The sequence below is a fragment of the Varanus komodoensis genome, unplaced genomic scaffold, assembly GCF_004798865.1.
Source record: "Varanus komodoensis strain SLA01 unplaced genomic scaffold, ASM479886v1 scaffold1, whole genome shotgun sequence".
NCBI classification, from domain to species: Eukaryota; Metazoa; Chordata; class Lepidosauria; order Squamata; family Varanidae; genus Varanus; species Varanus komodoensis.
This window is the reverse complement of record NW_025335268.1, coordinates 104,949,238-104,970,664: the sequence shown is the minus strand read 5'-3', so window position 1 is coordinate 104,970,664 and position 21,427 is coordinate 104,949,238. Positions and strand designations below refer to the sequence as shown.

The 21,427-nt window shown below is 40.1% G+C and overlaps 1 protein-coding gene across 2 annotated transcripts in view; it reads right to left on the bottom strand.

Moving 5' to 3' along the window:
- Positions 1–21,427, bottom strand: part of FHIP2A (FHF complex subunit HOOK interacting protein 2A) — a 45,073-nt gene that overhangs the window by 4,644 nt on the left and 19,002 nt on the right. Inside the window, exons 12-18 of one of the 2 annotated variants that reach the window (XM_044439524.1) lie at positions 19,789–19,958; positions 18,298–18,441; positions 12,584–12,691; positions 8,731–8,821; positions 5,331–5,474; positions 1,209–1,349; positions 1–104 (exon numbers count right to left, since the gene is read on the bottom strand). In XM_044439524.1, the coding sequence (XP_044295459.1) occupies positions 1–104; positions 1,209–1,349; positions 5,331–5,474; positions 8,731–8,821; positions 12,584–12,691; positions 18,298–18,441; positions 19,789–19,958 (902 nt within the window). The remainder of the gene's footprint in view (positions 105–1,208; positions 1,350–5,330; positions 5,475–8,730; positions 8,822–12,583; positions 12,692–18,297; positions 18,442–19,788; positions 19,959–21,427) is intronic. The other variant, XM_044439535.1, reaches the window with a different exon arrangement.

Sequence of the window (21,427 nt, the reverse complement as noted above, 5' to 3'; positions counted from 1 at the left end):
ATGGGCCCTTCAGGTTCCAGGCCAAGGAGACGTTTTCTGACTAGTAGAAGTTTGGGAGTGAAATCAGGTATGCGCTGAATCCTCACCATGAGATCCCCAACAACCTGCATGGTATACATAATAGCACTAAATGAAATAAAAAAAAGCCGGATAGTAAAAGCAAGGGTACTGATCACTATTCAGTGTTACTAGCTCCCAGTTCACCATCTAATACTGTCAGAAAGTCTTATGATTACTTAATATGTTACATTTTTTCTAACTGGAGATGTACAGCAGCCACTCAGTGACCACATACCACACTCAGACATTTCTCCTAAGTTATAGCTTAGCAATAAATGAGTTTTCATTTTGCATAATTCACCTGCCCCCTTTCCTCCTGCTGTGCAGCCAGGAGAATTGCAGACACCTTTACCTTCAGTTTCCCTTAAATGCAGCTTGTCACATTGTCTGAACTGATGGCTTATCACTATGATCAGTCGCTGAACAAGCAACCAACTTCAAACCAGGGATAATGAAGCTGGCTTACTGAAACTGGTCACAATCAGTGATAAACTATGATCCCAATCTGGACAATGTAAAACAGAAACTGCATTCAAACAAAATTTAAAGTAAAAGCTGCTGAAGTTATACTCACTGCCATTCAGGAAAAAGAAAAGGGAAGAGCAGTCTGCCGCAAGCCAGAAAGGAAGCTAGGCTTGTTCGTGTTATGCTAAGCCATAGCTTAGTGTGCCATCTGAGCACAGCCAAGCTGTAAACTTGCTGGAGTTAACACAGATGTGTTACCCTACAAGTATTTCAATGTATATGCCATTTCCTACATCAAGGTTTATAAATGCTATTTTTTCTAGAGTATCTGCAACTGTGCAGAGAAATGTAGCATAATATGAAGACTCTGGCTGCAATCCTGTACTCATTCACCTTTGAGTAAGCCTCATTGATCTCAATGGGACGTACTTGTGAATCAACATGTGTAGGACTGTACTGTGAATTTACTATCTATTGTATCAGTCTTCTTGCATACTGTGTGCTACAGGACAGCATCTGACTAGTACCTGTCATATCTAGTGGATGAAGAGATGCTTTAAAGAAAAGATGGCCCACAAGAAAGTAGAAGCAAGTAGCCTGGCATTTATTTGTTGTGCAGTAACAATATGCACAGTTCTATATTTTGTGGCGTTGTCTAATTATCATGCTCTTTTTTTACTCACTCTGACAATGACTGAAAAAAGAGATCGGCAGCCAGAAGCCAGATTTACATAGGGATCCAGAAGGTATTCATGGATGTGTGGATGGGGAAACAAGGAGAGCTTGGACAATACAGATGTGACTTGCAAATTGACATCATATGGCTGTAAGAGAGAAAAAAGCAAATGTAAATGTTCCCCAGATGTTCATGCTTATTATAAAATATAGCTGGATTTCAATGCAACATTACGACCTTTGGGTTTTCCCCTATGCAAAACTGACAACTGGAATAGCTATTAGATACAAAGACACATTGTTTTGAATGCCCTGACATACTAACCACAACAGAAGGCCATTCACAAATCTGAAAGTTCATTACATAACTCAAGGAAAGTTAATTGCTTTTGGATAAATAATTGTTTTAAACAGAGGAAAATGGAAGCATGGCAATGATGTGAAAAATATTACTGCAACTGAAAGCATAAAGGAGATGGCAGTGGCAGGTGTGCAATGGTTGAGTTGTGGTACTTGTTCAGACTCTTTCCAAACCGAGGGTTAGCTGTGTGCCAGCCATGCCAATTCAGCATGCCTGGCATCTGCAACCCAAACAGTTAAGGTGATCTCCATGGTGATTCTTGCAATTCAAATGGCAGGTCATGTTCAGCCAAGAGCGTGTGATGTGTCTTTCAGTTTCTACTTCACAGCCTTGTTCACTGTTTTACCACTATAATCCAGAAGTAGGGGAAAGGTGATCTCAGGACAAGCCCTTTGAAATCTTGGCAATTGAACCAAACCCATTTTCCTAATGTGCAACTCCTTTTATAAGCTGGCCTTGAATTTTAAGTTCTCTCCCTCACATTCTTCTGCTGATCCTTCAAGGGTCTTTAGTAGTCTTTAAGAAAACTAAGAGAACTCCAAAAGGATTCACAGAGTCTAGAACTAAATCACAGCAATGCTTATTAAAAGAATAATAGGAAATGCCTGTGACTGAGTTTCTGCAAACTTAAGAAGCTTTATGGCAATTCATTTAATTTACATAATTGTATAATCTAAAGTTTTATGTTCCGAATTCAAAAGTCTCTCTATACATAATGGAAGAAGAGCAAGAGAGGCTGAATTGGTACAAATCAAAAACATGCCATGCAGGATTAATGAAGTCTACACAGAAATTAAGTCTTTGATAGTAGAATTGTATTCAATCATATCAACAGCTTTATGTATATAATAGTCAAGCTAGCGACTCTGATATCAGCTTTGTCATTTTAATCCAATCTGAATGGACCAAGTTTTTCATTTCTGACTTATATTAGCATTTTAGAGCAATTTATCCCTTACGGGAAAAAATAGTTCTGGCTCACACCTAACACATTTTGGAGGATATTCATACTGTGCATTGAGTATTGCCCTTGATACAGGAGGGAGAATAGCAACATCCTTGACTGTCCCAGAAATGTCATGCTAACAGGTACTATATCAAATTGACATTATGTCACAATAACTCACAGACTTAAAAAGAACGTGCAACTCTACTTGATACTCATTCTGCTGACAATCTTTAGGTAAGAAATTTCTGTTTTTCTTTCTTTTTTAATGATTGGGATAACATTTTCATGGATGTGAAGATTAGTTTTCCTAAAGCTGTTGAGTTGGATTTAAGTCTCAAATTCCATCTTGCTTTTAAATGAGGTATGTGCAGAATTGGTATTTAACAGAGGCCACTTCAATTGTATATTTTTTCTTCTAAATATTTAGAAACAAGAAGGGAACTGGAGAGAAAACAGTGTCAGTTTCCTTCACCATAAGAACACTGAGATGAAAGTCAGACTTCTATCAGTCTCTATACTGCCCAATATGTGAAGCTCTCTAGGCAATTCACATTAATATATAACACATTATGTAATAAATTTACAAATACAATAAAATATCACAAAATTCTAATATAGAAAATTTAAAACAGTCCAAACAACTAAAACAATTCCTAAATCAGTCCTGTTAAAACAACTGTTATGTCCCCTTGTATGCCATTTCAAGCATGGGAGTAGAGGGCAGTCAACATTTTTGCTCTTCTACTGAGTTTTGGTCCCTTTTTCCTTGATCATATAAAAGGGTATGCCACTATTATTTAGTCTGATTTTTATATACCACCTATTCAAACAAGGTCTGAGCTGTTTACAAGAAATCGAAACAAATAATTCAAATGTGTACCCAAAAACAAGCATTTTAAATAAAGTTAATCTCAGAAGGCCTGTTGGAAGGGAACTCTCTTTAACTTCTTCTTGAAGATATCTGGGGTAATTATTTATTTTTATATAACACCCCATTCCCATACACTGTGGGCAGTTTACAAGAGATTAAAATGAGCAATAATTAAAATGTTAACTATAAACAAGCACAAAACTAATCTGGGAACTTATCTGGAAAGGCCTGATGGAAGAGATACATTTTTAACTCCCTCTTGAAGGTAGCAAGGATATCTGATATGTTTCTCCTGGCAAGCCATTCCATAGTTTAGAAAGAATCTCTGACAAAGTCATCTGGGTAGTCGACATTAATTTTGCAGAAGCAAACTTCAGAATATTACTCCCAGAAGAAGTCACATCAGATATGGGTCCCATCACCATATTGATAACACCCAGTGCTACTGCTCTGGATGATCTCTCCCAGCAGTTTCATGTAGATGTTAAACAGCACTGGAGACAGAATGGAGCCCTGTGGAAACCCACAAGTCAGCTCCTCCTGGGAGCAGCAACAGTGTCCAAGCATCACCATTTGGAACTCACCTGAGAGGGAGGAACGGAACCACTGCAAGGCAGTGCCTTCAATTCCCAACTCTCTCAGATAATACAGAAGGATACTGTGGTCAATGGTATTGAAGTATCTTTCCTGGCAGGCCATTCCACAGTTTAGGGATGACCTGCGTCCTTTTAAAGACCTTTGCATCCAAAGCATACACTCTACCACTGGTGGGCGGGGCATCTGACTTAAAATGCAGAAAAGGGTAGTCAGGCAGAGGACAATAGTTGTGAACACCAGCACTGCAACCATTCTCCCCACAGCCAGGCTGGGGGTGAGGGGTGGGCATGCAGCTGAAGGGAGAGAGGATTGGTGTTACATTAAGCATTCACTGTATGTATGCACTTTTGTACTTGACACTGTATCCCCCATTTTGCACACAACAGACTCATGTTTAAAAATGTAGATTTACCAGCATAGCTGCATACACTCAAGCATTCTTTTAACATGGCTATTTTGTCATAATTATGTACATCTGTAAATACTTCTATGTACTATATATATGTTATGGAAATACATATATAAATATATATTGGGCCTGTAATGCACTGCTGAAAAAGCCTCTTCTCTGCTATGCATTCTTGTGTTCCAAAGAAGTTCATCTGTGGCCAATTTCAAATCACCAGCAAGGAAACATAACACCAGAAAGGTGTTTAGAAATGAGAGCAAACCTATTTATTCATTTTATCCTGATAAACAATTATTACAGGGCTACAACATACATTTGCCTTTTCAAATGGGCTTTTGATTTGTATGCTTTAGTGCTTTCACTGAAAAACAAGTAGAATAGAAAAACAAACTATCCCCTTATCCTTCAAGTAGGATGCTTACACTTACACATGGTTCTCAGATAAATAGTGTTCTTATTTTTTTAAGGGATCATTTAGGCTGGAGGAAGCACTTTTCTCTCAGATCCTAATTAACTTCTGAGCATGACCCTTTAAGCTGTAGAAGCAGATCTATCTAACAGCTTATGAAATTAAGATCCACCCCACTCCTTCTCCCGTGTTAGAGAATGGGCTGAAGAGAATTATGAGGCAGACTCCTTGATTCCCATCAGCTTAATGGCCATCTCACACATTGAGCATTTGTATTTCTCTCTTACTTCTTTTAGGATTATTTGACAAAGACATCCTTTAACATTCTCATTTGGAGGAGTGGGTTTCCCTTAAATATGTTTTCATGCATACCCACAATGTCCTCTAGGTATGCAGAAATTACATTTTTCACTGGATGTTCCTTTGCAACAGATGAAGCAATCTGGCTATGGATTTGATTGACAGAAAAAATGATGTGATCATGTGAAGAACCCACCAAACCAGTAGAATAAGCATACAGAACTGCAGACCTACCTGATCAAGTATTCTGCCCATCCTATCAAACAGAACTTTCAGGAAATATCCTTCAAAGAATGCAGTTTCTAAATTGCACTTTTCCAAAGGTTTAGGAAAGCCTGGCCATTCCCATCGTAAGCAAATAGCGCAATAATCCCGGAACTAGAAGGAGCAAAAAACCCAAAGGTTATTCATTTATGAACTAGAGAAGAAACATCCTTGGAGTTACTATTATTTATATACAGTAAGGGTGTTGAACCTCAGGCCTATAGGCCAGATTTAGCCCTCTGTGGTTCCCCAGTTTCCACACATGGAGGAGGAAAGCAGATAGCTATGATATTCTTATTACATTGCCACCTATAGCTGAAGCTGTCTAGATTGTTCACAACATTTTATGGCACCCATCCAGATTTCAACCAGGCCTGACCTGCTTAGCTTCCAAGATTAGGCAGGGGCAGGTACAGGGGCTATACAATATGAGTCATCCAGGCTTTAAAAGACCTTCAAGTTCACATGCTTTCTTTCCTATCACTTGCTGCAACTCCCTTTGTCCCTGCTTTTGTCAAACCATGGTCTGCCATTTTGTCTAGGCAGAAATCAGTCCATTTAAACATAAGGTAATGAAAATAATGGTATGATCCTATTTTCCAGGACAAATAAAACAGCAAACTAGAGCTTGCAACAGTAATAGGAAAGGAGGGAGGTAATTGTGACATATAAGGCAAGGAGACTTCAGGAAAAGTTACAGGCTAATTTATGAAGCACCAAACCATGGTTTGGGGTTACATTTGAACCAGATCACTGAAAGCCAAACTGTAGACATTTGCACCCATTGGCTGTTTAGCTTATCTGGCTTCCACAAGTGAAAGCCTTGTGGAGTTCTGCTGGCACCAAATGGCCAATGGAACTCTTGATCACTTGGGACACTGTGACATGCAAAAGTAACCATGCCTTTCAGTTCAGTTTGTGCAAGTGTGGATGTGCAAGAATTACCAATATGTGAACATAATTTAACTCTGATGCACCCAGTTTCGTTCACACAAAGAAAGCCAATTGCACTTATCTACATTTATATTTCGAGTACTCTGGCAATCCTTCAGCTTTCTTCCATCTGCCCATATCCTGTACTAAATATCAGCTTTAGAGAATTTGGAAAAACAGTAACACACAATACAGAATGGAAGGGAAATCTTTTCTACATGGCTGAATGCATGCTGCATTGCTTTCTGAGAGTACAACATTCTGAAAAGTATCACTCTGCATATCTATGCAGCTCTTATTCAATTCCCTTGTCCAACTTATTTTCAAGTTATTTCCATGGAGGCAATCAAGATCAGTTTGTTGTCAGACTAAGAAGAGCTAGTCTAAGAAGAGCTGTAGTATTTTAAAGAGAAAAGTGTTTGTGATTTCAAAACAGGAACATTAAAGTTCCCTTTCTTCAACACAATCATGCACATCAAAACTGCATATTTGAGGCTGCACTTTACTTACATGAAACCTTGATTTTTTAAAAAAGCTTGTGTAGCTTTTCCATAATTATTACATTATTTTTGGCCTGTCTTGTCAAATTAGAGACCCACCACACAATGACTTGGTTGGTAATGACAGTTTTTGGTAATGAAGCAAGGTAAGTGCTTGTGCATGTTCTACATGTCTGCCTACTTCAGCTGCAATAAGCAAGCTGGATACAGGCTTCCCCTAGGTATTTACCTTGATATCCAAACCAGAATTCTGAACTGTCAAGGGACGAACAAGGTTCCCCAAACAACCCAGAGTTCTGGGTTCATTTAAACAACTCAGGGACAGGTCATCATTTTAATTGTTAAAATATATGATCTGGCCAGGGCAACTTCTTCTTCCTTCTCTTTTCTCCTCCTATATTATTTATTTACTTATTTTATACTGTTATTTTTAATTTTATATTATTATGTTTGAAACTCAGTGTATTTTTTGTATTTTTGTATTTAATGGTAATTTATTATGTTCTATTGTATTTCGATGTATTTTATTGTGTTGTAAGCCGCCCCAAGGCTTCGGCAAGGGGCGGCATAGAAATAATAATAATAATAATAATAATCCCTGAGTTGTTCATCACAATGGAAGTCTATATTCATGTGGCAGCTAGTATCCCTGCCTCCGCTGCATTTCCAACAATCCATGGTTTGTTCAGCATGGGATATTGTTATTGTGCAAACCAGGTTATGCTTAGTATTAAACTGCATTAAAATGATATTGTACTTTGTATCATTTAGAACACTGTAAATAGCTCCAACTTTATTCTCAGTGAAATTAATATTCCCATTCTTTCCCTGTCTGTCTTTCTGTCACACAAACATATAGGAATACACTGCCAGCTAATCTGCACTGTTCATCTCTAAAAATATAATGGTCTCCAAAATAATGAAAATATACAACATATTACTGGGCAAGCAAAGTAGCTCTCATTTGTGGCTACACTATTTAGAGTTGTAGCTAGTATAATGCTGGGACTCCAAGAATTAACCTATCTTTTTATTATTGAGCAACTATCTCCTTAGTTCCACAGCTGTACAGAGAAAATGAAGATTTAGAGTATTTTACATGGTAAACATGGTAAATAGTTCATTTCCTGTTTTCGTTTTAATTCAAAGAACTTACACGAAAGCTTGAGAACTGAAGAACTGAGATGCGATTTCAGAATAGGGGTAGAGAGCTTGGCACCTTCCAGATGTTTTGCATGAGAATTCCCATAATCCCGGACCAGTGGTAATGCTGGCTGGGATTTAACAGACCAAAACATCTGGAGGATAACAAACTTCTGCTCAGAACACAAACAGTATGTTTGTAAACAGCTGCACACAAAAGGGAGGAGCTGCACAAAATTTTTGTTTCCTTATATAGTGCAGATCCAGTGATACTATTTCAGCACAAAGCATATTAGTTTAAGCAAACACAAAAATATCTTTGCTGTCATTTCTTGCAGTCCACTGCATTGGCCACTGTGGGCACAATCCTACTGTGATGCCCATGAGCCTCTACATTCAGAGCTTATGGGAACCCTAGACAGTTTAGAAGGCAGAGGTAATCTTCACCTCCCCATCCTCCCACCCTGCATTTTACCTGGACAGGCTTTTTTGCCCTCTAGCTGGGACATTTCAGAAAGAAAGAGGAGGAGGGTGGGAAACCATCAGGTTATCTCAGATCCTGGCCTCTCTAGTTTCTTCCTTCCCCTTCTCACCAAAGCACCCCCTTTCCCCTTTCTCTGAGGTTGCTTTCCCAAGCTCAGAGATCAGCTGTTACTGTTTTTTCATGTTGGCTGTGACAAGGCTGAACTGAGGTTCCCAGCTGAAAAATTAGGAAATCTGAAATATTCTATGGTCCCTCAATGTTTAGGGGCCACAAGCTTGTTCCTAAAAAGCATTTTTCTGTTGTTACTTACTTGTCGATGGGCATCTCTGAGGTAGGTATCATAACCTGTGCCTTCCACATGGTAGGAAGATTTGGCTTCATCTGGTACAAGACAGAGAAAACTGAAAAAAGAAACAAATCAATATGATTTGCGTGCATACTATTATAGCAGGGGTTATGTCAAATATTGTTAAGCCCTTGCTTGGCATACATGGTTACAGATACTGCAGCATAAATAAGACAGATGAGGAAATCAGTTGAGGCACTCCTGTCAATCTGGATATTGATATTTTGCACTGAAAGAGAACACTACCTTATTACTGACTTCAGTGTGCTTCAGATGGCATATTAGCTTCACAGTATCACAGATCCACATTTAATTACCACTTCACATGTTAATATTTATCCACATGTACAGTGCATTTTTAAGCTGTTATATTTAACTAGTTGACTGCAGGCTTAAATACAGCTTGTCCCCGTGCCATTTCCAACCATGCTTGTCATTTCCATACTGCCTGAAAGGCAGAAAAGGTGCATGACAAGCTATCCCATGTAGATATGTGCCTTCTTGTCTACACTTTGATTTTGGGAGAATTCTAGGAAAATGGAAGACTGGACCCCTATCCATTATCATGGGCCCCTTTTCTCTGTTTTTATTCTTCCTGCTAATCTTTTGACCTACTCTACAGTGTGGTAATCCTTTGGTACATCCTGTGATAGCGCTCTACTCAAGAGCAAAAGGGAGAATGAAGTTGGTTCTTTTGAAGCAGCAGTGCCACCCCCACTGCTTTTATCCAGTTCATTTTTTCCTGAGGGGGTCAATGGGTAGTTAAGGGTGCAATATAATAGGGATGAATATAAGCACCTGAACTTCTGAGGATTATGGGCAACCTATGCAGGGTTGGAGGAGCACAGAGGTGATTTTAGCTTCTATACTCCTCCCTTCCTACAAGTCAGGATAGGATTTTGGCTGCCTAGCTGTAGCACTTCTGAGGGGTGAAAGGGAAGTTGGATCATCACGAGATACAATGTACCCTGGTGGACACAGCCATTTCCTGAATAGCCCTTTATCCCTTCTTTGAGGTCTGTCTTACAACCTAGGAAAAGCATCTGGGTACAGTTCTTTCCATGCTGGTTGTGAGGGTGAAGAAAATATAAATGATATGTTTTAGAAATGTTTTAATAAATAGAAATGTTTTAATAAATAAATAAATAAAATAAATGATATGTGTCTGGGGCCCTGAGGATTGCTCTGTAAGTGATGTGACTAGGGAAACGAATTAACATATCTGTTAGCTTCCTGTTGCCCTCTATCTACTATTCCTTTTTTCCCCAAGATTCCACTATGTGGAAAAAAGTAAAAATAAAAATGTCAGTAACTACAGACTCATATCTCATGAGTAAAGCTAATTCTGGTCATAGAATTAAGCGATATGGGCAGAAAGCGTACAAAGCCCTGAGACTGAGTACAATCTTGAAGCTCCAAAACACATTTAGGACCACTGTATGTATTATAGTGTCTGGCAGTGTCTGCATGCCTTTCAAGGTGAATGTGGCTCAAAACTGCTTCTTAAGCTTTTGACTCAAACAATGAATCAATATAACCACAATATCTAAAAATTAAACAGGATACACTAATGCAAACTCCCAGCAATTAGACAATATAGATCTTCACCAAGCTATATCAATCAGTACAAACCATATGTTAAAAAGTATACCTGCTTGCATGTGAAGTTATTTTAGAAAATCTCTATACCATTTTTCATTTAAAGATATAAACAGTTTCTTAGATAAAGATAATAAAAACTGTTTATAAATATCTTTAAAATAGAACAGTTATAAAATAAGAACAAATCATTACAATAACCATAGGGTAGCTGGTAATAATAGTGGCCAGGGCAACCTGATGTGATTTACATTGGGATTAAAAATAATCCACACTAGCCCAGAGTTCACAAATCAGCAACAAACCATGATTCCTTTTGTGGGTTTGTCATGGTTAACAACCCACAGTTAAACCATTGGACAGAGTTTGCACATAGGAACACACAATTCACCAGCAAGCCACACTCAACTGATACTTTGGGGATGTTAAGTGAGGACCAAGCTAATACACAAACTGTGACCTGCATTATTAATTTTCTCTGCATCTGTTCAGATTCAGAGAGACATAAATATAAGACCCAAGAAGTGTGGTACTTTATATCTACAAAAATGAGTTAATTCTAGCACAACTTTTACAATAGCAATTTGTTGTTTCAGGAAATCCAATTAGTTATTTTAAGAAATGCTGAAATTAGTTTGTGTTGACAGAAAGCTACAAAACACAGGAAATAAATAAATTTAATTAATAAATTAATAAATGCTTATTAAATAAGCATAAGAAGCAGCTGCTGGTCCAGGACTGAAACTTCTACAGATACCTGGTATCTAGCCTACCATTTCTGTTACTGTCTGAAATCTGATTTTTGCAAAAGGAAGCACTGTGATCATTTCTTGTGTACATGGATTTTTCTTTAAAAAAAAAAAAAAACCCTTCTGACTGCCAGTTCATCTAGTCTACACAATTGAATATGCATCTGGAAGCTTGAAAGCTGAATTTTTAAAAGGCTGTTATTCAGAGCTAGAAGAACTGTCTCCTTGCGAAGCACCTGGCCAGACCACTGAATTCAATACCAGCAGCTGTGCTTTATGTTCCCTAATTCTTAGAGGCATGACTGAGAGATAGGGCCTTTTCTACTGAAGCACCAGTTTTTGGGACTCCCTTCCAAAAAGGTTCAGCTTTTCTTTTAAGTTTTAGGTGAAAAATGAAGACCTTCTCATTCCGCCTAGCTTTAGTCCAGTATAAAACTTTTGTCTTCCCCATAAGGTCTTGATTGTTTTCTTACATTTTTGGCTTTGTTATATTTAAACTGGTCTGATTGTACACGCCCCCCCCCCCCAGTAAACCACTTTGTGGATATTTTTAGGACGAAAATGTTCATATAAATAGAAATAAACATTTCTTTGCCACATATTGCTATACACCCCTTCTATAGTATTTCACTCAATCACCTACATATCCCCCAAAATATTATTTTCCTCTGGCTCCTACACAGGTGTAAAGAAATCAAGGTATTGTGTTTGCTTAATTTTGATCTGTTTTAACCTTTGTTTGAAATTTCATTTTTAATCTGGTTTACAATTGCAGAAAGTCTCCTATCTGAAAATGTAGCATAATAACTAATGTTGTTACAATATTTACCAATATTTTCTAATCAACTTTCTAAGTTAAAATATGAATTCACTGCCCAGAGGATAATGTATGTATGTGTGTGTGTGTGGGCGGGGGGAGCAGCACACTCTCAAGTCCAGCCTTCTAGTTGAAAGCCTATGCTTTTGACTTTGCACAAAATATGTGAGTATAGTCTTGCAACCAATCCTTTTCTCGTTCTCGCTGTACAACAAACAAAAGAACTTTGTATAATATTCAAAAGAAATTTGAAATGATTTTTCTTATTAACCACAATATAGGAAAAATACTCCCACCTAGTGGTGTTCCTTTTCTCTTGGATGTTTCACTTTAAGCTTTTTCAGTTTTTTATGTACAATTCAGAGGTACAGTTCTAAACACCAAGGAACCATTTTTTCAGCCTTTAAAGTGGATTGTTATTTCATAATTAAATCCAAATATTCATATAACAATTCAGCCACGGTGGGTTGTCATGTCATGCAAACTCAGTGCAGTTTTGCACAGTGGGTTATTTTTCATTAACAAGACAATCTGATAACACATGACCTGTTCTAGGGGTTGCTCAGTCCATGATGGATTGTTGTGTCATCCAAACCCAACAGAGCAATTTTATTGTGGATTGCTGGAAAGGGCTATAAAGCCTTCTGCTCACTTCTGCAATTTTGCCAGTGACTGCTCTTCCACTAATGTCAAAACAGCATTTTGGAAAGACTGTGACTCATTCTTCAGCCATGTATTTCTCCCGTGGAACCTCAAAAAACTGCAAGTGGCATCATATTTTTATTATTATTATTATTATTATTATTATTATTATTATTATTACATTTCTATGCCGCCCCTTGCCGAAGCCTCTTCGTCTCCTGATACTTGCACATTTTTTGCTGGACCTTCACAGGTAAACAAGCACACATTTACAGCTAACTGACATCAGGCAAGTCTATATACAGATTAATTTGCATGCAGGTACCAAGTGCCTTGTAATCAGTGAGTTAAGGTTGATTGATATGCAAGGTGCAAAGTTCACCCATTCATCTCACTGTGACTGCCACAGGAAAGGCCACCCTCCAAGAAAGAAGATGTAAGTCCACCGTGGCCAGATGCTAAAGGTTGGCTTCAAGGGGATGAATGAGTAAGTTGCGAGGCAAAGTTTGGGCTACAGGACAACAGATGGGGAGGAGGGAGCCATTGATCAATGAGTGGAACGAAGATGTCATTACCAGATAAATTTCACAGAGGATAGTTTCAGCTCTCTAGTGTGTAGTTTATGGAAGAAGCCAAGGATTTGGTTATGAACACCTGGTACAGATGAAAGGCTTCCTGCTGGGCAAAGGTGGTAAAGCTCTTCCATTTAGCTGTGTAGCAGTGGCTTGTGGCCAGCCACAGGGCTGTATCTAGGAACACCTGTATCTTGGGACAGAGAGGGGCCTCCTGATTTACCAGTCAATCCTCCAAGTTGTGAGACAAAAGGTGCTGATATTTGGGTGTATGATCATTCCTTGGTCGCAAGCGCTAATGTCCGGTCTCAGTGGAAGCTGTATGTAATTCCTGGACAGGTGAAGGGTATGTGCAAACCACATCTGCCAGGATGAACACAGGGTGATTAGGATGCACAAGGGCCCATCCCTCCAGATTTTGCCAGCACTGTGGTTTTAAACGAGATCATGGGAAACAGATAAAGCAGGTTCCTGCTCCATTAGAGAAGAACACATCTCCCATTTAGCCCAGGCCCATGCTGGCCCGGAAGCAAAAGCCAGCGTTACACTGAGTGGCAAAGACATCAACTGAGGGTATGCCTCAGGTCTGGAAGAGCTCCTTGATAATATCGGAGTCCAACTCCCATTTGTGCCCTGCTCCCTGGTCCTCCTGCTCAGTGTGTCTGCTGTAAGGTTGACAGCCCCAACTAGGTGGATAGTAACTAGAGTAATGCCCCTGATACACCAGTCCCATATCTGAATGGTAAGACATACCAGCAGCGCGGACTGAGTGCCTCCCTGCTTGTTTAAGCAGAAAACCACAGTGGTGTTGTCTGTGATCACCTGAACATTTCTACTCCAGAGGCGCAGCTGAAAAGCATCCAGCACCTTCTGGATCATGAGGTGCTCAAGGATGTTCATGTGATCCCTCCTGTCTCAAGATGTCCAGAGCCCACGAGTCTCGCTGGTACCACAGGGCACTCTCTATCCCAGGCATGAAGCATCCGTAGTCAGAGTAATGTCTGGTTCCTGCAGTGTGACACTGACTCCCTCTGCCAGGTTGGATCAACTTAGGAGGGGCAATCAGCAGCCTCCAAACCAGGCTCAACCAATCCAAGTGCAGGATGACCAGGCACTTCTGGATCAAGTCGCACTGGGGCTGATAAGCACAGACAAACCAGAGTTGAAGTGATCGCATCTGTAATCTGGTAAACTGAACACCTGTAACTATTGCTGCCATAAGGCCAAGGAGATGCTGCACCCGCCTTACCATCATTTTGGTGTTATCTCAGACCTGCAAGTACAAATCAACCAGGACCTTCACTCTGTTGGTTTGGGGTATGCTTGTGCTATGAACACGCTGAGTCTCAGCCTGATATAGATGATTGACTGGGAAGGAGAAGGATAAGATTTTGCACTGTTAAAGCAAAGCCTGAGTGTCTGTAGAAGGCCACATATAACACAGACTGAGTCCAAAAGTTCATCTTGGGATGGGGCAACCAGCAGCCAGTCATCCAAGCACAGGAAAACCTGAACCCCTTGCAACCCAAAACAAGCACAGACAGTGGCCATACACTTGGTGAGATCCCAAGGGGCTGTACATAGACCAAATGGGAGAACCAAATTGATAAGCATTAGAGCTGATTTGGAATCGGGAAAAATGCAGGTTTGCCTGATAATTGGTTACATGAATGTATGTGTCTTTTAAGTTGAGCAAGGCAAACCAGTCTCCCTGGTGTAATAATGGTAAACGCTTCTGTAATTAGATCATGCAGAATATTTTCAGTGGAATAAATAAGTTGTCTTCTCATACATTGAGGATGGGATGGTGGCTGCTGTCCTTCTTCAGTACCATAAAGTACTGTGAATAAAAACCATATCAGATATCAGAGACACAGGTTGGATTGTCCCTTTTCTCAGCAACATGGCTACCTCTTCCACCAAGACAGGAGACAATGGTGTCAAGCACACAGAACCAAAAGGTAGTAGTCTCAAATTAAATATGATATCCATTCTCTATGATGGAAGGGACCCACTTATCTGATGTTATTGCTTCCCAAGTGGAAGCTAAGTGGCCAGGTGTCTCTCAAACCAGATCTGTAGTGAGGAAACTGGTCTGCTGCACTAGTCAATGCTACTTCTTGTTGGTACCCAGCCTCCTCGTTTGCTGTTGAAACTGGGGAGTGGCATCCCTTCATCATGTCTAGGTTGTCAGCTGCTGGCTATTTCCTCCAACTGAGCAGGTCCTGCCATTCCACTTGGAGATGCTGTGCTAGGGCTTGGTAGTGGGACATGGTGGTTTCATAGTTGGAAATATGAAGGCTCAGTGCTACCGACTTGTAGACCTGCCTCACAAATGACTCCAGGTGGCACTCCTCCCTGTGCACCAGTGTCAAATGCTCCCTATGTGAATGACCCTGCATTAACTTCATGATCACCAAATTCAGCCATGGATGACAGCAAGAATACAATCTCCTGCTCCTGGACCTGGTACTTTCCCTTCAAGCATTTGGATGTTGACTGCAGCTGTGCCACTGTCCTCCACTGCTTCTTCATGCAATTGAGCAGTGTGGGCAAGAACAGTGTGGGCACCACATCCTCCATTTGGATGGTATCAAAGACTAGATCTGTGAATTCTCTGCATGTTACTCCATCTCCAGTACCAGGCATATCACCATCTGAATAACCTGTTCAGAGAAGCACCCCAGGTTTTCAGGGGCAGATCCTGACCCCTGTGCCATGATCACAGGGGTCTGATGAGGAAGTCATTGTGTAGAACTGACTTGGAATTAGTTAGCTGGCAATCTTCCGGCCACAGGCACTGCACAGGCGCTGTACCCATATGTGTGATGCACAGAGGCCACAACGAAGAACAGGGTGGTCTGCTTCAATGGTAAAGCAGGTAGGCAAGGTGGTGGAGGAGGATGAGACGCTGACACCCTGCTCCATTTCCCTGGTCAATAGCCTAGGGCCTTCCAACAGTCACTTATTAGGGCCAGCTACATTCATGGGTCCTTTACCCCACTCTCCTCTCAATACTGCTGATAGTAAGGTCAGGGCATCCATGCTGTCTCTCAGTGCCAAGCAGGCAATGGGGACCTTGCGTGATCATGTGGCCAATGGTCAGAGGTGAGAGGGTTCCAGTGAATGGCCAGCCACTCTGCATGGGGGAAGAGCAGCACCCTAGTGAGGAGATGGCAAGCAGTGCTGGTGGGAAGAAAACAGAGTTCTAGCTGGGGAAACTAAAGGAGGAGGCTGAGTTGTTGTGTGGGGTGGTGAGTCCCAGATCTCTCTCCTTGAAAATGATGGGACCAAAACCAGTTCCATCATGGTGGTGTCAGCACCAGTCCTAGTAAAGGTGAACACTGTGCCAACGGGGAATGGTGTCTGGGCCTCTTCTTATGTTTGACTTCCCAAGTATCCCATCTTTTTGGTCATCTTCTGAGTCAGGCAGGCCTCATCTGAGTGCCTGCAGGTAGACAGGATGGACAACATGGGAGAAGGCATTTCTGGATGGTGAGCATGAAATGGCATGCCCTTGGAGGTAGATGAGCAGTCCAATGGTGCTGCCAAGGTCGAATCACCCACCTGAAGGGTATAGTTCCAAGGATCACCCTGAAGACACCCAGCCTGCTTTTTTTAGACTACTTTGTAAAAGCCTGATAGTGCAGGCAGGCTTCCACAAGGTTCCCTTCTCCCAGACAGAAGAGGAACAGTGACTGTCCATCTATGGGAGGAAAATGGCTTCCACAACAAAAGCACTTTTGAAATGGTACCTTGAGTGCCATCAGAAAAAGAAGAATAGGAGTTAGAGAAACATGAGAAGTTCAGAAACGTGGTAGGAGGGTTAAAAAAATATTTTTAAGAAGGTGTAAATTAGCGTTAAAAGTGGGATGAAAGGAGAAGTACTTTCAGAAAATGGAGAACGTGTTGAAAGGTAAATACTGAAGAGGGAATTCCCAAGGCACCCACAATGACAGTCAGAAGAGAACTGGAGGAAAAGGCAGGAATGTCTCCTACATATACCAGGGAGAGGAGGGGTTCCCACCCGAACAAGTCTAGCTTGGAAATCTTCCTGATAGAGCCCCCATGTGTGATGCATAGTGACCAAGAAGGAAAAAAGATTTAATTCCCTCTAATTTTTGGAGTAACTACTGTAGAGCCATAAATTTCCCCTTCTAGTCCATAAATTGGTGTACTTTCTAGTCCATAAATTGGTGTATTTACATATTCACTGTTTAAGGAAGTGTTGGCACTGAGAATTGTCAAATGATAATTAAAATACAGGATTACATTGTTAGGTGGATGATATTGCTACCACCCTGTTTTGGTACACCTGCTTTCTCCATACCTGCACAAAGGAACCAACAACTGAAACCAACCAGGAATTGACCAGACAAGATGATTCCTCTTGGTTTGTTGTAAGTGCACACAAGTACCCTTGTAAGCAACTTATAAAGATCAATTAAAAACTGACCCCAAGTGTGCTGTTATGAGGCTATGAACACAAACATGTTAAAGTAGCAAACAAATAGGCTAAAGATCAGAAAGGATGAGACAAGTTCTGCTGCAAAGGATAGCAGGATACATGCCAAAGCTGGTTGGAGGACTGAGGAGGGAGAACAACCAACCCACAATGGCTTATTCACAGGATAGTTTAAAGCAACATGCAAAAACATCCATCATGAATGAAGGAATGTGTTTTAGTATGTGAAAACAGTTTTAGCGCACTAGGTCAAACATTTCCCATAGAATCAATATTAGGAATAATACATCCAGAGCTGATCTGAAAAAGGAATTTCTTCTATGCAGAATTACATCTTATCATTGTGAACTTGCTTCCCTCCACTTTACAAAATTTCCATCCCTTGTTCTTGTTCTCTCTGTTCCTCACATCCACCTACCACAAAACAGACAATGATACCACAAGATGCTGGTCTCAATATTCATCAGGAAATGAAGGTTATATACTCCCCACAAGGCCTTCTGGTTCCTACTCACAGGAAATGGAAATGCTCAGCACACTTGCTGCCTACTATTTAAAACTGGCATCAGCCTTACAGTCTTGTTTGCTTGGGGCAGTGGGTAGGAAGGAATACACAGCTAAACCAGTACAAAGAAAAATTACAAAAAATATTATGCTAATTATTTTGGGAAAAAATACTCAACTTACCTATTTACAATTTTATGAACTTCAGTCTTCCCATCATTTTTTTGATGATCTGGGCTTGCAGGTGGAGAAGCACTAAGCCACTCTTGGTTTGACAACATGGTATCAGGAGAAAGATCAGTAAATAATGGATCTTCTTCCAGATCTCTGTGTATTTGTAGCAGAAAAAGGACAAACATTTTGGCTAGTTTAAAAAATTAACTGAATACTGCTCATTTTCTCCTGTAAAACATTTAATCTAGGTCTAATGCCAACCAACTTTAGGAGCTGCATCTATCCAGTTTGCCTTTCCGTACTTTCAGTTCCAGGACTAACTTCTCTGGTCAAATCACAAATTACTTGTGAAGCATGCCTCAAAAATAGCTTGCCATGTATTGTGGGAATTTTGGATCGAGAAACAAAAACCCACAGTGTCATTAGGCATGTCAATTTGATTTCACAATTATTTGGCTCTTGCCTTACTTTTCCACTTTAAATGACTTAGTTCTACTTTTAGCACTACTTTGAACTAGTGAACATTAAAACAAATTTGTGTTAATTAAACATTGATGGACAGATAAAGAAGGACACATATATTCTCCTGGTCTGAAAGGGCTTAAGAATGTGTGCTCCATTGGTAAAAATACTGGGCAGTGCACAAATGCAGTGAATTTTTAAGGTTTTTCATAGCAACCCTCTATAAATTAATTAACAAATGCTTTCCTTCTTGCCCAACATCACTATTACAAAGCAAAGACAAAATGGCTTGCAGAACATAATCCTGCCTCAATCAAAACAAGTGGATTAATTGAAAAGGGAGGGGGCAAGTTTAAATACCCCAATGTGTGTTTACGAGAGAAAGACTCCTATCTGAAATGTGAAGAACTGCTACTCTTGATGTACCCAATAGCTTTACTTCATCTAAAGCAACTTCCTATGTTCTCAGATGGAATACAGAGAAACAAAATTGAGCCTGGCAAAAATTAGGGAATTATTTGGCCCCTTGAACCAAACAGAAGCACAAAGAAAGTCACTCCTGTTAAACTGCCAGTGCGGTTCTACACATGCTTAGTCATGAGCAACTACATTTAGGATTACAGCTCGAGAGACAGGTGAAACAGGAGCTGATGTGCATATCTTATAAATGTGGACATATAACATTCGGCTAAAACTGGGCTATAATACTATCAATACTAATACATACAAATGCATGCACACAGGCCCAGAAAAATTTAGAACTAAAGAGTTTAACTCAGTAATTCATTTAGAACTTGCTTCCCCTTTTTAGATGATCACAAACTGCTATGCTGCTGGATTATGTAACAATTCTATACACAGTATAAAGCCTAAAACAGTAATTTTGTATCAAAATAATGTATTCAATTTTTAAACCCAAAAGCCCTTTAAGCTAAAAGGCAATCTTGTTTCTGTAAATGACAGCTGAAAAAGATCCCAGCAACTGCAGAACTCATCAAAGACATAGAGGAAGCAAAAATAACACAAAAAAGAACATACACAGCTCCTGCTATCTGGCCATTCTCCACCACATCTTTATCTTCTTGGCAGGGTGGTTTATATTCTGTATAGTTCCTTTCCTCTAAATTTCTAAGAACCAAGTTATAAAGAATGTGTTCATCAGGCTTTTGCAAAAGGTGCTCAAACATTCTGAGTGTCATTATGCTGATCTGCAGTATGAAAAGGAAAAAAAAAAGATATTTAGAGCTGAAACCTCCATTAACCTTATTGCTGAAACCTTATTAAGAGTTTCCCCTCCATCCAAGAAAGGTGGTCTGATCTGACAATGCAGGAAGAGGCTGGGTCTCTTCATTAATGGCCAGATCACACTATTTTCTCTCCATGTACAGAGAGACTGCAGTGATCTGGCCATCGAGGAAGACAACTAGTACACATTCTGTGCATATTTTTATACTGCTCCATCTGTTAAGGCATCTTATGCTCTTTTTTCATGTTTCTTCTCTGTGCTATTAACTATTGGCGACTGTGAGAGTAACAGGCAGAAGATTCAACCCTGAGCTATACATGCTTTATACTTACTCACTACAATCAATACTTGGAAAAAAGAGACTTTGGTTTGTCAAACAGCCATTGCATAAGCTTGGGGCGAAGTCTAATCACAACAGAATTCCTACAGCGAGAAATGAACATGTTTGATTACTATAAAAGATAATAAAACAGTACCCTGGAGTCCTACATCCAAGAAGACTTCATTGTAGTTAACTAATGGATAGCAAAATAATGATTGATGATGTCTATAGTGCTTTACTTTATTCTGTGTTCACTCACACAAGAACTGTAACAGACCAGGAGACAGTGACTTGCAATAAGGAATAATTAGAATAATAAGAATTTAGAATCTCATAGAGGACATGGCTGTCCTCATTACAGATGTCTGAAGACTGGGAACAAGGCATGACACTCATTAAAACGCAGAAGCTAAGTGATAAATTAGTTGCAGGCCTGCTGTCCACAAAGGTGGAAGCGGAGATCTTAGCCTTGCCTGGCCAGTCCCAGCATGTTCTCTCCTTGATCCTAGACTAATCCTTCTGGAGGTCCTGTTAGTGATTTCTTCCTGTTATTCCACCCTTCTTCTTCAAGCTCTCTGAAACAGTTACTAGGTTTTTATGGTTTCAGCCTTTGGTCTCAGCCAGAAGTGGACCACAAGTCTGTGCGGTGGTTCACCCAACTGAGGACCAGAATCAGGAGAAAAAACTGGTCACATGGTGTCCTGAGTTGTCTATTCTTCCTTTAAAGCCATCCAAATTGGTGGCCATCACTGGCAGTGAATTCCCTAGTGTGAAGACATTTTTACTTATATTTTTCCTGCATCTTCCACAATCAGCTTCATGAGACCACCCAGCATTCCAGTATTATAGGAGAGAGAACAAAATGACTCCCAATCCAGTTTTTCTACACCTGTATTCCTGGACACCTCTATCATACCTCACTTTACTCACCCTTTTTGTAATTGAAACAGTTCCAGATATTGTAACTTTTTCTCATAAGGAAGATATTTCCCTATGGTTAAGATAAACACTGAACCCAGGACTTCCACATATTTGTACTTCAGCACTATGTTCAGTGGATTTCTTTCCCTCAAAATAGATCCTCAAGTTCACTAGAAACAGAGGACCAG